Source organism: Aotus nancymaae, unplaced genomic scaffold, assembly GCF_030222135.1.
Source record: "Aotus nancymaae isolate 86718 unplaced genomic scaffold, 86718_ANA_hifiasm-v0.15.2.pri h1tg000108l, whole genome shotgun sequence".
Classification (NCBI taxonomy): Eukaryota; Metazoa; Chordata; class Mammalia; order Primates; family Aotidae; genus Aotus; species Aotus nancymaae.
The window spans coordinates 6,621,513-6,635,162 of NW_026988523.1; the positions used below are offsets into that span (position 1 = coordinate 6,621,513).

The following is a 13,650-nucleotide window of genomic DNA, read 5'->3' on the forward strand; positions in this document are numbered from 1 at the left end:
TCAAAATTCACTACTTAATTTGATGTGGTTTGTGTAATGATATTTAGCACAAAATGAGTTTGGTTTACTAAATTTGGTTTAATAAATTTCATTAACATTTCCTTAATAGCTCACAATTTTATGGTAACAGAAGTTTCTTTAGTAGACATTTACTTAATATGGATAATTGCACCAAATTTACCTCTAGTTAGGTTTTTAGTGAACTCCTCCGGACTTCTAATATTATGTACTGAGTATTTAAAAAAGCAATTTTACTCTTTAAATAAAAAACAAAACAAAACTTACCTCTAGCACTGCTGAGCGGTTTTAAGTACAATGCTAATTCTTCTACACATTTCTTGGCTTCCTCATAATGCTTTGTGTCTTCCACCCCACTACACAAAGTAATGGGCTGCTGCTCAGGGACCTGGAGGCCAAAAGAAAAGATCGTTTGAGTGCTCACTCACTAATTATATGTTTCATTTAGTATAGTTTATGTATTCACAAGGCTAAATCAAAACTCCCCCTAAATTTACTGAATTCTTTCAAAAGATCTTTCCTATTAACATGTATCTTTGCATTCCTTTGTTTTGTTTCTCTAACAGCCTAATTAAGATAAAATCCACATACCATACAACTGACTGGTTTAAAGTATATACAAGGCCATGGTTTTCAGTATATTCACAGTTCTACAAACATAACCACAATCAACTTTAGAACCTTTTCATTACCCCGAGAAGAAACACAGTACCCTTTTAACAGCTACCCCTTATTTCTTTCCAACCACCCACCAACCCTTGGAAAGATGAATCTATTTTCTTTGGATTTGCCTATTCTGGACATTTCACATAAGCAAAATCAATACAATATATAGCCTTTTCTGACTTGCTTCTTTCACTTAACAATGTTTTCAAGGGTCTCCCAGGTTGTATCAGTACTTCATTCATTTTCATCATTGAATAACATTCCATTGTATAAATATATCCCACTTTATACAATCATCAGTTGACAGACATATGGGTTATTTCTTTTTGACTGTTATGAATAATGCTGCTACAAAAATCTGTGTACAAGTTTTTATGTAGACAAAAGCTTTTGTTTCTTTTAGGCATATACCTAGGAATCTATATTTAACCTTTTGAAAAACTGCCAGACTGTTTTCCAAAAGCAGAGTACATTTTATATACCTACCAGAGTGTATAAGGATTCAAATTCTTCTACATACTTATTAACTTTTTTTCTTTTTTGGACAGCAGCATCTATTTATTGGACAATTCCAGGTCATTCCTAACACACCACAGCGGGGTATGTACAGTCTGGTCAGGTGGGGAGGAGGGACGGAGGGGGCGCATGGAGACACAGGGATGGCAGGGAAGTGAACACAAACCGCTGTCTTTCCTTTTTGGTTAAAGAGAAAAACTATAATAAATATCCTGCTCATAAGTAAAAGTGGGACGGAAAAAACTTGATGGCTTTAATGTGGCATTTAGACCTCTCCTCCTCCAGTTTCATATGCACAGTTTATTTGGGTAATGCTACTGTCACCAGCAGAACACCTATAAGCAAAAACAAACCTCAGGAAGGAAAAAGTATGAACAAAAGGAAGCTAGAGAAGGCGGCCCTCGGCCCCGGGAGGGGGCAGGTGTGCAGGAAGGTATGCCTGCTCTTCTCGAATTCCTGTAGCAGCTCCTCAGTCTTGTTCTCCGTGTCCTCCTTGGGCTGTATATACTGGCAGAGCTCAGAGATGAGCAATGCTCCCAGGGCGGCCTCCTCGTGGTTGTCCTGGATGTCCACGTTGACCACCTGCACTAGCTGGAAGGGCTCCTGTTGTCTGGAATTCAGATCTTCGACCTCAAGTGAGGATCAGATCAAACAGGTCTTTGTAGTTCTGGAACCTTTCTGGCGGGGCTTGATTCTCTTATTTCTGTCCAGCATGTGCAAAATGCCATTCTGTGTATAGAGTTCTTTGTCTTTCCTAAGAAGATCATTGTACATCTGGTCATATGTGGTTTTGAAATCATAAACACTGGGCTTGTCGGGAGTCACCTGAGTCCCTGTTCCAAAGGATCGGACGCTGACTTCTCGTTTGCTGAGGATGTTGTGCGCCTCCATGCTCCGGTTCTGGCAGCTTGAGCACACCATCGCCACCCGTGGCGGGACGACAGCGTGGCGGCCGCACAGCCCACGGAGATCCTGCTTGGGCTCCCACCCTACCGCGGAGCTTCCATGCGAGCAAAATGGCCTATCTTTTTTTATATAGCGATCCTCATGGGTGAAAAGCAGTAATTCATTGTGGCTTTTTAAAATTAATAACAATTGCATATATTTATGGGGTACAATGTGGTATTTTGATTGATACATCTACAATGTGAGATGACTAAATCAGGTTAATTAACAAATCCATCACCTCACACACTGTTGTTTGCAAATTAAAAAAAAAAAATGTACTGTTATAGCAGTTTTGAAACATACAATGTATTACTATTTATAATCACTATGCTGTGCAATAGATCACTAAAAGTTATTCCTCCAGTCTAACTGAAGCTTTGTATTCTTTGATAATTATCTCTTCTTCCCATCTACCTTCATCCCCCTTCATTGTGGTTTTGATTTGTATTTCCCTGATAGCTAATGATGGTGACCATTCTTTCATATGCTTATCAGCCGTCTGTATATCTTCTTTGGAGAAATGTCTAATCAGATCCTCTGCCCATTTTTCCTAATAAACTTTATTTTATAGAACAATTTTAGATTTACAGAAAACTGGCAAAGGTAATACACAGAATTCTTATTATCCTGTATTCAGTTTTCCCTATTAACAACATCTTACATTGATTGGTATGGTACTTTTTTTTTTTTTTGAGACAGAGTTTCGCTCTTGTTGCTCAGGCTGGAGTGCAATGGCATGATCTTGGCTCACCACAAACTCCGCCTCCCAGGTTCAAGCAATTCTGCCTCAGCCTCCCAAGTAGCTGGAATTACAGGCATGCATTACCATGCCCAGCTAATTTTGTATTTTTAGTAGAGATAGGGTTTCATCGTGTTGGTCAAGCTGGTCTTGAACTCCTGCCCTCAGGTGATCTGCCCGCCTTGGCCTCCCAAAGTACTGGGATTACAGGCATGAGCCACCGCGCCCAGCAAGTATGGTACATTTGTTAAAATTAATAAGCCAGTATCAACATATTCATAATTAACAACTAAAATCTACATGTTAATCAGATATCCTTAGTTTTCACCTAATGTTCTTTCTCATTTCCAGGATCCCATCCAGGATACCATATTATATCTAGTCTTCAGAGACAGAATCAATCTTGCTCTGTCACTCAGGCTGGAGTACGGTGGCAACATCCGGGCTCACTGCAACCTCTGCCTCCCAGGTTCAAGCGATCCCCGACCTCAGCTTCCTGAGCAACTGGGACTATAGGCACATGCCACCACACCCAGGTAATTTTGTAATTTTTGTAGAGATGGGGGTCCTAGTACATACCCAGGCTGGTCTCGAACTCCTGGGCTTGGCGCCATCCACCCACCTTGGCCTCCTTCTCTCCTTCCATGTTTCTCTTTCTCCCTTTTTTTTTTTTTAAGTTGAGACAAAGTCTCACTCTGTTGCCCAGGTTGGAGTACAGTGGCAAAATTTCGGCTGACTACAACCTCCACCTCCCAGGTTCAAGAGAGTCTCACGCAAAAGTGGCTGGGATTACAGCATATCCTACCATGCCCAGCTAATTTTGTGTATTTTTAGTAGAGATGGGATTTCACTGTGTTGGCCAAGCTGGTCTCGAACTCCTGGCCTCAAGTGATCTGCCCGCCTCAGCCTCCCAAAGTGCTGGGATTACAGGCGTGAGCCACTGCACTGGCCCTTCCAAGTCTCTTTAAGCTCCTCTTGGCTTGGACAGTTTCTCAGACCTTCCTTGTTTTAATGCCCTTGACAGTTTTGAGGAGCAATGGTCCGGTATGTTGTAGAATGCCCCTAAACTGGGATCTGGGATCTGTCATTTTTCTCATGAGTATTCTGGGGTTATGGATTTTTGGAAGTACGATTATAGGGGAAAAGTGTCATTTTCATCATATCATATCAAAGATACATAGCACCAACACAACTTATTACTGCTGACGTTAAATTTGCTCAGCTGGTTTAGTCAGTGTTTACCAGGTTTCTCCACTATAACGTCACGTATCTCCCACCTTCCAAACTGTACTTTTTGGAAGGAGTCACTATGCATAGCCCACACACATTCTACATCCTTGAAGGCAGAGTATCCATGTAATTATTTTGGAATTCTGCATGGGAGACTTGTCTCTTTCTTCCATTTATTTATTCAATCATTTATTTATTTATTTATTTATTTATTTTTGAGGTGGAGTTTCGCTCTTGTTAGCCAGGCTGGAGTGCAATGGCGTGATCTCGGCTCACCGCAACCTCCGCCTCCTGGGTTCAAGCAATTCTCCTACCTCAGCCTCCTGAGTAGCTGGGATTACAGGCACGCGCCACCACGCCCAGCTAATTTTTTGTATTTTTAGTAGAGACGAGGTTTCACCATGTTGACCAGGATGGTCTTGATCTCTTGACCTCGTGATCCACCTGCCTCGGCCTCCCAAAGTGCTGGGATTACAGGCGTGAGCCACCGCGCCTGGCCCCCCTCAATCATTTAATTTTATTGTGTAGACTAAAGTATATTTATCTTATACCCGGGTTATAATCCAATCCCATTTATTTTGTCATTCAAACTGTTTTAGCTTTGGCCATTGAGAGCTTTTTTGGCCATTGAGAGCTAAAACATTAGTTGGCTCCTGTGTGCCTTTGATACAGCCCCCATTACTCTGTGTACATGTTTGTGTATGTTCTGAACACTTCTCTATACTTTCCAGCACTACAAGCTACTCCAGGCTCATTTTGTATATTTGCTGTCTCAGTGTCAGAATTGGCCATTTCTCCAAGGAACTCTGGTTTCTTTTATTGGAGAATGGTATTAGAAACCAAGATATGAATGCACATTGCTATTGGGATGTTGTTCCTTCTACGCTATCTTAGATGGAAGAGCAAGGAAATATGTTAGTGTAATAACCCAAGATGTACACGTATCTATTTCTATATATAACCATCAGTATCCATATCAAGCTAAACATGAGTTTATATTATGACTCCAACTCTAATCCATTGCCACATGAATCATTCGAACGTCTTTTTCCTTATCTGTAAACTTTAACAGTGAGAAAACTGGCTCCAATCATTTGCCATTCATTTACTTAACTGTTCAATTCCAATATGTATTATACACACAGCTGCGTCAGAATTAATTCATACCCCCATGGGAAAAGACTAGAGTACACTACTTATAGATAATATCTTCCCCTATCTTTAATCTTACACAATCCACCTTTCTCCTCCACCCCTTTAGTAAAATGTTTCATATATTTCAAATTGTTTTCCATAATCTTTGTAAAGTTCTACAGTTTTTGACAAATTTAGAATGTCGTACAGCCACAATTACAGAATCATAAAGAACAGTTTTACTGCCCTAAGCAATACTCTGTATTTCACCAATTCAATCCTCCCTCCCTCCTCCTGAATCCCAAGGCAACCATGGACATTTTTATTGTTGCTATGGTTTTACCTTGTACGTAATATCATATCATTGGAATCATACAGTATGTAGCCTTTTCATACTGGTATCTTTCACTTAGCAATGATATACATTGAGATGTATCCATGTCTTTTTGCGACTTGACAGCTATATCTGTTTATTATTTCATTTTATACAATGTTCCATTGTATGGATATACCACTGTTTATCCATTCACTTATTAAATGATATCTCAACTGCTTCCATTTTTTGGCAATCATGAATAAGTTGTTATAAATAGTCATATGAGGGTTTCTGTGTAGACATAAATTTTCAAGTTAGTTGGGTAAATACCTACTATGTTAAGCTCATAAAGAAACTGCCAAACTGTCTTTCTTTCAAAGTGGTTATACCATTTTTCATTTCCAAAAGAATGAGAGTTTTTTTTCTTTTTTTTGAGACAGAGTCATTCTGTCACCAAGGCTGGAGTGCAGTGGCACGATCTCGGCTCACTGCAACCTCCACCTACGTGGTTCAAGCGATTTTCTGCCTCAGCCTCTTGAGTAGCTGGGTTTACATGCACACACCACCACACCTGGCTAATTTTTGTATTTTTAGTAGAGATGGGATTTTACCATATTGGTCAGGCTGGTCTTGAACTCCTAACCTCGTGATCTGCCCGCCTCAGCCTCCCAAAGTGCTAGGATTACAGGCGTGAGCCACCACGCCTGGCCAGAATTAGAGTTTCTGTTGGTCCATGTCCTCACCAGCATTTGGTGTTGCTAATGTTTGGATTTTGGCCATTCTAATTGGTGTGTAGTGGTATCTCACTTGCTTTAATTTGCAATTTCTTGAAGACAACTGCTGAGCTATTTTTCATTTGCTGATCTGCCATCTGTATAATCTATTTGATGAGGTGATTGCTCAGCTCTTTGTCCATTTTCAAAATTGGGTTGTCTTTTATCAATGAGATGTAAGAGTTCCTTATATATTCTATATATGTCTTTATCAGAAATATGATTTTACAATTGTTTTCATACATTCTGTGGGTTGTTCTTTTTGCTTTCTTGTTGGTATCTTTGTTTTTTGTTGTTGCTGTTGTTTTTGAGATAGGGTCTCATTCTGTTGCCCAAATTAGACCATAGTGCTGCAATCACAGCTCACTGTAGCCCTGACCTCCTAGGCTCAGGTGATACTCCACCTCAGCCTCCCAGATAGGTGGGACTACAGGCATGTGCCACCACACCCAGGATTTTTTTTTTTTTGTATTTTCTGTAGAGATGGGGTTTTGCCATGCTCCCTAGGCTGGTCTTAAACGATCCACTCAGCTTGGCCTCCCACAGTGCTGGGATTACAGACGTTAGCCACTGCACCCGGCCAATATGAACATATCTTTGAAACACAGTTTTTAGTTTTGATGAAGTTCAACTTATCTTTTTCTTTTGTTTCTTGTGCTTTTTGTCATATCTTAAAAAAAAAAAAAACCCACTGCCTATTCCATGGTCATGAAGACTTATGTCTATATTTTCTTCTAAGAGTTTCATAGTTTTAGTTCTTATGTTTGGCCTCTGATCCATTTTGAGTTAATATGACTAAATGTTTAGTTAAGTCTTACTCTGTCACCCAGGCTGGAGTACAGTGGTGTGATCTCGGCTTACTGCAACCTCTGCCTCATTTTGAGTTAATATGACTAAATGTTTAGTTAAGTCTTACTCTGTCACCCAGGCTGGAGTACAGTGGTGTAATCTCGGCTTACTGCAACCTCTGCCTCCTGGGTTCAAGCGATTCTTGTGCCTCAGCCTCCCGAATAGTTGGGATCACAGGTGCACACCACCACGCCTGGCTAACTTTTTTGTATTTGTAGTAAAGACAGGATTTCACCACATTGGCCAGGCTGATCTCAAACTCCTGACCTCCAATGATCCACCCGCCTAGGCCTCTCAAAGTACTGGGATTATAGGCATGAGCCACCACACCTGGCCTTAGGTTTCTCTAGTGATCTGCATAGCTAGGTCTATTGAATATCTGACAAGATTAAATGGATGTTACTGTGCTATGACTGAAAAGCACTGGGCTACCTACCACAATAAATCCAACATGCTGAAATAAAGGGTTTGCAGTACCAAACAGAATTATACCTATTTAAGTAGAAGGCAATGTTACCCAATTTTAATTCACCAGGTTCCTCTCAGGAGAAAAACACACAACACATACACACACACACACACACACACACACAGAAATTTGAAAGTATTAAGTCACCCATCTTACCTGAGCACCCACGAGCTGCAGCAATGCTGAGTTCACAGGGAGAAGCTCAATGTCTGTATTGATAGTGGTCTGGTCAAATGGGCAAGCCTTGCGGTGGAGTTTATTCAGGCACATCTTGCAGACAGTATGGCCACAACCCAAACTTATGGGCTTTCGAATTGTTTCGTCGAAAGTCTGAGTGCAAATTGGGCAGGAGAGGAAATCCGTCCATTGTGGAGCTTGTACAGGCATTGCTTCTGGAGTTACAATTCACGAACACAAACACACACACAAATCTAAAGCAAAGATTCCACTGGAATCAAAATCTTTGAAAAAAAGTTTATCTTTTTTTTTTTTTTTAAATATCTTCTGTAGATACAGTCAGCACATAGTGTGAAATATAACCTGGAAAACAAAAAAAAAAAAAAAAGGAAAAAAATTGCATGTCTTTCTTTCCAATTAAATTGCTGAAAAAGAACCACAAGTCCAGTCTTATTCCACAACTTTTTATACCACATTTGTACCACTGTAATCCATCTTTTTACACTTTCACAGATTTAGAGCCATGATAAAACATCTAGTTCCATCCCCTCATTTTGAGATGGGAAGTAGTCCCCTGCCTGAGGGTACACTTGAAATTAGTAATAAAGTTAGATCCAGGACCCAAGTCTCTCAAGTTTATTTAAGTCTCTGATTTTTAAAAAATAAATATATCTAAAACTTAATCTTGGTTGGGCACAGTGGCTCACGTCTGTAATCTCAGCAATTTGGGAGGCCAAGGCGGGTGGATTCCTTGAGGTCAGGAGTTGAAACCAGCCTGGCCAAACATGGTGAAACCCGATCTCCACTAAAAATACAAATATTAGCCGGGTGTGGTGGCAGGCACCTGTAATCCCAGCTAATCAGGAGGGTGAGGCATGAGAATCACTTGAGCCTGGGAGGCAGAGGTTGCAGAGGGCCAAGATCATGCCACTACACTCCAGCTTGGCTGACAGAGTGAGACTCTGTCTTAATAAATAAATAAATAACTCTTTTTAAGGAAACTAATAATATTGTGTTTCTTGATCTGGGTATCATTTACATGGGTTTCGTTACTTGTGAAAATTTATCGAGCTCTTCACTTATGTGCACTTTTATGTATGTTCCACATCAATAAAGAGTTTTTCTTTGTAAATGGCCTAAAATAAAAACCACCTTAAATACTTTATCGTCAAATTTGGTGGGAGTAATGAGATAAAAAGAGACTGTGTGTTAATTTTTAAGTTTCAGGTATTCTTCTGAGTTTTATATACTGGTAGATGTCTCTTTTAAGCTCCTTGTGCGGCCTATACTTACTTGCTACAGCATGTTTTAGAACTATATAACGTATTTACCTCGAATTCTTTTTTAATTCCCAAATTTTAGAATGACAGAATAATTACAATTAACCAGAACCTACGTATAATCAAATTTCACTGTCTACCTTCTACTTTTGGTGGGAGACAAAAGCCAAATCACAGAATTTATCATCTGGTGTCTACCAGGAATTTTCTTTAAATATAAAACCCAACCTGAAATTGCTAGCACACATCTTAAACAACATTGTAACTGTAGTTTTTAAAAATGAGAATTGATGCCCAGAATAATAAAGTACCAAAGTCTTACAAGTTTTTAAAGATTTAATTATGCTCAGTAGTCTCAACAAAAGTAAATTTATTTATGCTATAATTAAATAGAAAAGTAAATTATCTACATATCTTATTCTTCAAGCTTTACAGTTAGTTCATGTTTCATTGGAATAACTCAGTCTTGAATATAAGCCTATTACTGATGAGAAAACAGTTTCCATTAGGTATGCTAAAAATTTTATCTAGGCTGGGTGTGGCAGCTCATGCCTGTAATCCCAGCACTTTGGGAGGTGGAAAGACTGTTTGAGCTCAGGAGTGTGAGACCAGCCTAGGCAACAAAGTGAGGGCTCATCTCTATTAAAAATAAAAAAACTTAGCTGGGTATGGTAGCATATGCCTGTAGTCCCAGCTACTTGGGAGGCTTAGGCAGGAGGATCACTTAAGCTGGGGAGATCAAGGCTACAGTGAGCTATGATCACACTGCTCACTGCACTCCAGTCTGAGCAACAGAAGGAGACCCTGTTTCAGAATAAGTAAATAAATAAAAATAATTCATTCATTCCGCAAATATTTATAAGCACAATTACATTCCAGACTGTTTAAATTATGGGGCAAATAGTGAGACAGCACAGTCACAGTACCTGTCTTCATTTGTTAACAGTCTGTTACACATCAATTATGTTTGGGTTTTTGCAAAGTGTGCTACCAGGTAATAAAAATGAACACTGAAATGAAAATAAATAGATAGATAGATAAATTTAATGGCTTACTTAGTTCCCAAATTAATTTCATGTTCAGGATCTAAAATTAAAGCTATCTGCAAGTGTATTCAAAAGATTCTTGCAATAATATAAAAAGTAAATTAGCAAATTGCTCACATGTTGATTTCTTTTAATAAAATGTCTACAAATAGATCATTTATAGCTAGTAGGCTTATATTAAATTATTACTATTTAATATATGGAGGCTGTTATCTGGATAATAAGAAAATACAGTATCTAATCACGCCCTTCAATTGTAGAGTCAAATGCTGTAATTGTACATGGGATTATAACATGTTCCAAAATAAAGGATTAAAAAGGTTAGTGTTTAGAAAATATAATATTCAGAATGAGAACTGATGTTAGTCAGAAAATGTTTGCTGAAGCCAATTAAGTTGATACAGTATCATCCACATGAACTTTTCTATAGATTAGCATGACAGTTTGTATTAATGCCTATGATGAATTTCATCATGTGCTAATCTTTGGAAAGAAGTCGAGTTAATGGTTCCTTCCTTTTTTCTATTATAACCTAATAGAGAACTTAGAATTTTTAAATTAATCATAAAGATAAAATACAGTACTTTATTCCTTTAAGCACCATACAAATCCCAAAGCACGAACTATAAGTATTTTACTGCAGGTCATTATAGTTTTTACTATTTATACAGCTTTGTGCCACACACTGCGCCAAATGCCTCACACAGAGCAAACCTATAAACGGTGGGTACTACTGTTATCCCATTTTATAGATAAGAGAAATGGAAGTTTAGAGAGGCTGAGTAAGCTAGAAACATAGAGCTGAGTTATTAACCCAGATTCTGGCTCAGAATCCAAACTCTTAATCCTATCACCACAGATTAAAGGTTAAATATAAAGAATGTAGAACTACTTGCAGGTTCATTCAAAAATCATGTAAGATGCTAGAGTTGGTATAAGCCAATGTCACAGATCTGCATTCTCTAATACAAGCTTATCCAACCCCACAGCCCATGAACCACATGCGGCCCAGGATAGCTTTGAATGCAGCCCAACACAAATTTGTAAACTTCCTTATAACAGTATAAGATTTTTTTTGTGATTTTTTTCTTTCTCATCAGCTATGGTTAGTGTTAGTGTATTTTATGTGTAGCCCAAGACAAATCTTATTCCAGTGTGGCCCAGGGAAGCCAAAAGACTGGACACCCCTGCATAGGTATTGACTTCACAGCCATTCTGTTCTTAGGGCAAGCTTGGTCAAGTCCTTGTTCTGATCTTTGTCTTCTCAACAAGATATGAAATAGATGACTACTCCCTCCTTACAAGTGTTAATGAACCACATTCCCCTCCTCCATCCTTCCCAACTCACTGGCTATTCTTCTGAAAGCTTAAATTTAAAAATGCTGGAGTCACCGGGGTGTTATCTTGAGTTTCCTTTCCTCATCATGTTCCAGCTTAAAATCCTTACATCCCTTCCTATTATATTTAGAATAAAATTAAGATTTCTTATTCATATTTACAAAGTCCTAAATGATAGGACCTCTCCAACTGCATCACCTAACACCAGAAGATTTTCATCACAGGACCTTCTTTTCTTTTTCTTTCAGACTCTATAGGCTTCAGGACACAACCACATGTTTTTTCTTTCCTTTTTTCTTTGTTAAGATGTTCTTAAAATTGCAGCAAGTATTTGAGAATCACTACACGTCCAGCACTGGAGGCTATGGACAGCAAGACCAACATCAGTTTAATCTTTCCCTGCTCTCCCACATGATTTCAGGTCAATGCTGCTGTAACAAATTTCCTAAATGATTCTGCTGTAACAAAAACTGTTTAAAATAAAATTATAAAATATTATTGGTAAAAGATACCTTAGAGAAAGTCTAATTCTAGTTTCACTGTTTTTTTAAGATAACATTTATTTATGTCCCTACCAGTAACAAGTCTTAAGTTTTTTCAAACACCTCTTTTCATTTAATCTTTACAACTAAAAAGTTGGTATCATATTCCTTATTTTTACAAAAAAAATGAAATAGCATTCAGAGAACTTGTCAAAGTTTATAAAAGGGTAAGTAGCAAACTCAAGACAACAACCACCTCAGGTCTTCTTGACAGGAAAACTTATGTACTTTCAACTCTACCAGTTTGACACGGAGTAGACCAAAGATAAGAGAAGTCCGACAGTTTCACTTAAAGAAGCCAAGTTTTCTGACTCCTAGTTTTAATGTCTCTTGTACCTCCACTGGGTTACCTTGCACGCAAACCTATCACTGAACCTCTGAAAGATTTTGAAAATATCCTTTTCATATTAAAACTATAATTAGTAACAGTTGGCCCAGATCAAGGTATCCATTAACCTTGGAAACAATACATACACGTGCATTCTTCTGGAAAGAAGATTCATGACTTCTATCATATTTTCAAAAGCTTTGTTAGCGAAGTGGGTAGAGAGAGGGAAGAATTACTGACCTAGACATAAATAACTTTTGATGGCCAGGCGCAGTGGCTAAGGTCTGTAATCCCAGTACTTCGGGAGGCTGAGGTGGATAGGTCACTTGAGGTCGGGAGTTTGAGACCAGCCTGGCCAACATGGTGAAACTTCGTCTCTACCAAAAATACAAAAAATTAGCTGGGTGTTGTGGCACATGCCTGTAATTCCAGCTACTCAGGAAGCTGAGGGAGGAGAACTGCTGGAACCCAGGAGGCGGAGGCTGCGGTGAGCCAAGATCCAGCACTGCACTCCAGCCTGGGCAACAGAGCAAGACTCTGTCTCGAAAAAAACTAACAAACAAAAAAACTTTTGAGAACATAAGAATATTTTAAAAGTAGAAACAATTTATATAAACATATGTTTCCTCCCTATTTATACCACAGTCTCAACAGACTCATACAAATTTTTCAGGCTGAGTGTGATGGCTCATATCTGTAACTCCAGCACTTTGAGGGGCTGAAATGGGAAGATGGCTTGAGCCCAGGAGTTTGAGACCAGCCTGGGTAACATAGGGAGAACTTCTCTCTACAAAAATTAGCCAGATGTGGTGGCATGCACCTGTGGTCCCAGCGACCCAGGAGGCTAAGGCTAAGGTAGGAGGATCGCTTGAGCCCAGTAGAGGCTGCAGTGAACCACGAACATGCCACTGCATTCCAGCCTGGGTGACAGAGCATGACCTCCATCTCAAAAAAAAAAAAACAAACAGAACAGCAAAAAGAAACCTTATTCAATTCCCAGGAAAAAATTAAATTCAGTTAGATGACAAAAAAATGTTTTATTGGTCTTTAATATGGTGTTCAGTACTAGGGCTAAAAAAATGGTAAGACATTTTAACTCCAGATGGGGCTTGCATTGTTTCTTTCACTAAACATATACACAATGATTGCAAGTTATGGTAAGCAATATTTAGGTAAAGTACAGGGAGATACAAGCATATATAACAGAGGCAACCTGACAAAATTAGGGTAGAGCTGATGTACAGGTAAGTGATATTTATGGTAAGATTTTTAAGATGACTG

The 13,650-nt window shown here is 38.9% G+C and overlaps 1 protein-coding gene, 1 long non-coding RNA gene and 1 pseudogene across 5 annotated transcripts in view; 1 reads left to right on the forward strand and 2 right to left on the reverse strand.

The window, feature by feature from the left end:
* Window positions 1–13,650, forward strand: part of LOC105711721 (uncharacterized) — a 68,338-nt gene that overhangs the window by 53,524 nt on the left and 1,164 nt on the right. The window contains exon 3 of the long non-coding RNA XR_010340350.1: window positions 3,239–3,423. This is a non-coding gene — a long non-coding RNA (uncharacterized LOC105711721). The remainder of the gene's footprint in view (window positions 1–3,238; window positions 3,424–13,650) is intronic.
* The window catches only part of RC3H1 (ring finger and CCCH-type domains 1), an 88,461-nt gene that overhangs the window by 52,834 nt on the left and 21,977 nt on the right, over window positions 1–13,650 (reverse strand). For all 4 annotated transcript variants that reach the window (XM_012444576.3, XM_064370472.1, XM_064370470.1 and 1 more), the window contains exons 2-3: window positions 7,815–8,198; window positions 286–406 (exon numbers count right to left, since the gene is read on the reverse strand). In XM_012444576.3, coding sequence (XP_012299999.1) covers window positions 286–406; window positions 7,815–8,045 — 352 coding nt within the window. In that variant the 5' untranslated portion in view covers window positions 8,046–8,198. The remainder of the gene's footprint in view (window positions 1–285; window positions 407–7,814; window positions 8,199–13,650) is intronic.
* Window positions 315–7,802, reverse strand: LOC135272247 (RNA polymerase II subunit A C-terminal domain phosphatase SSU72-like; annotated as a pseudogene).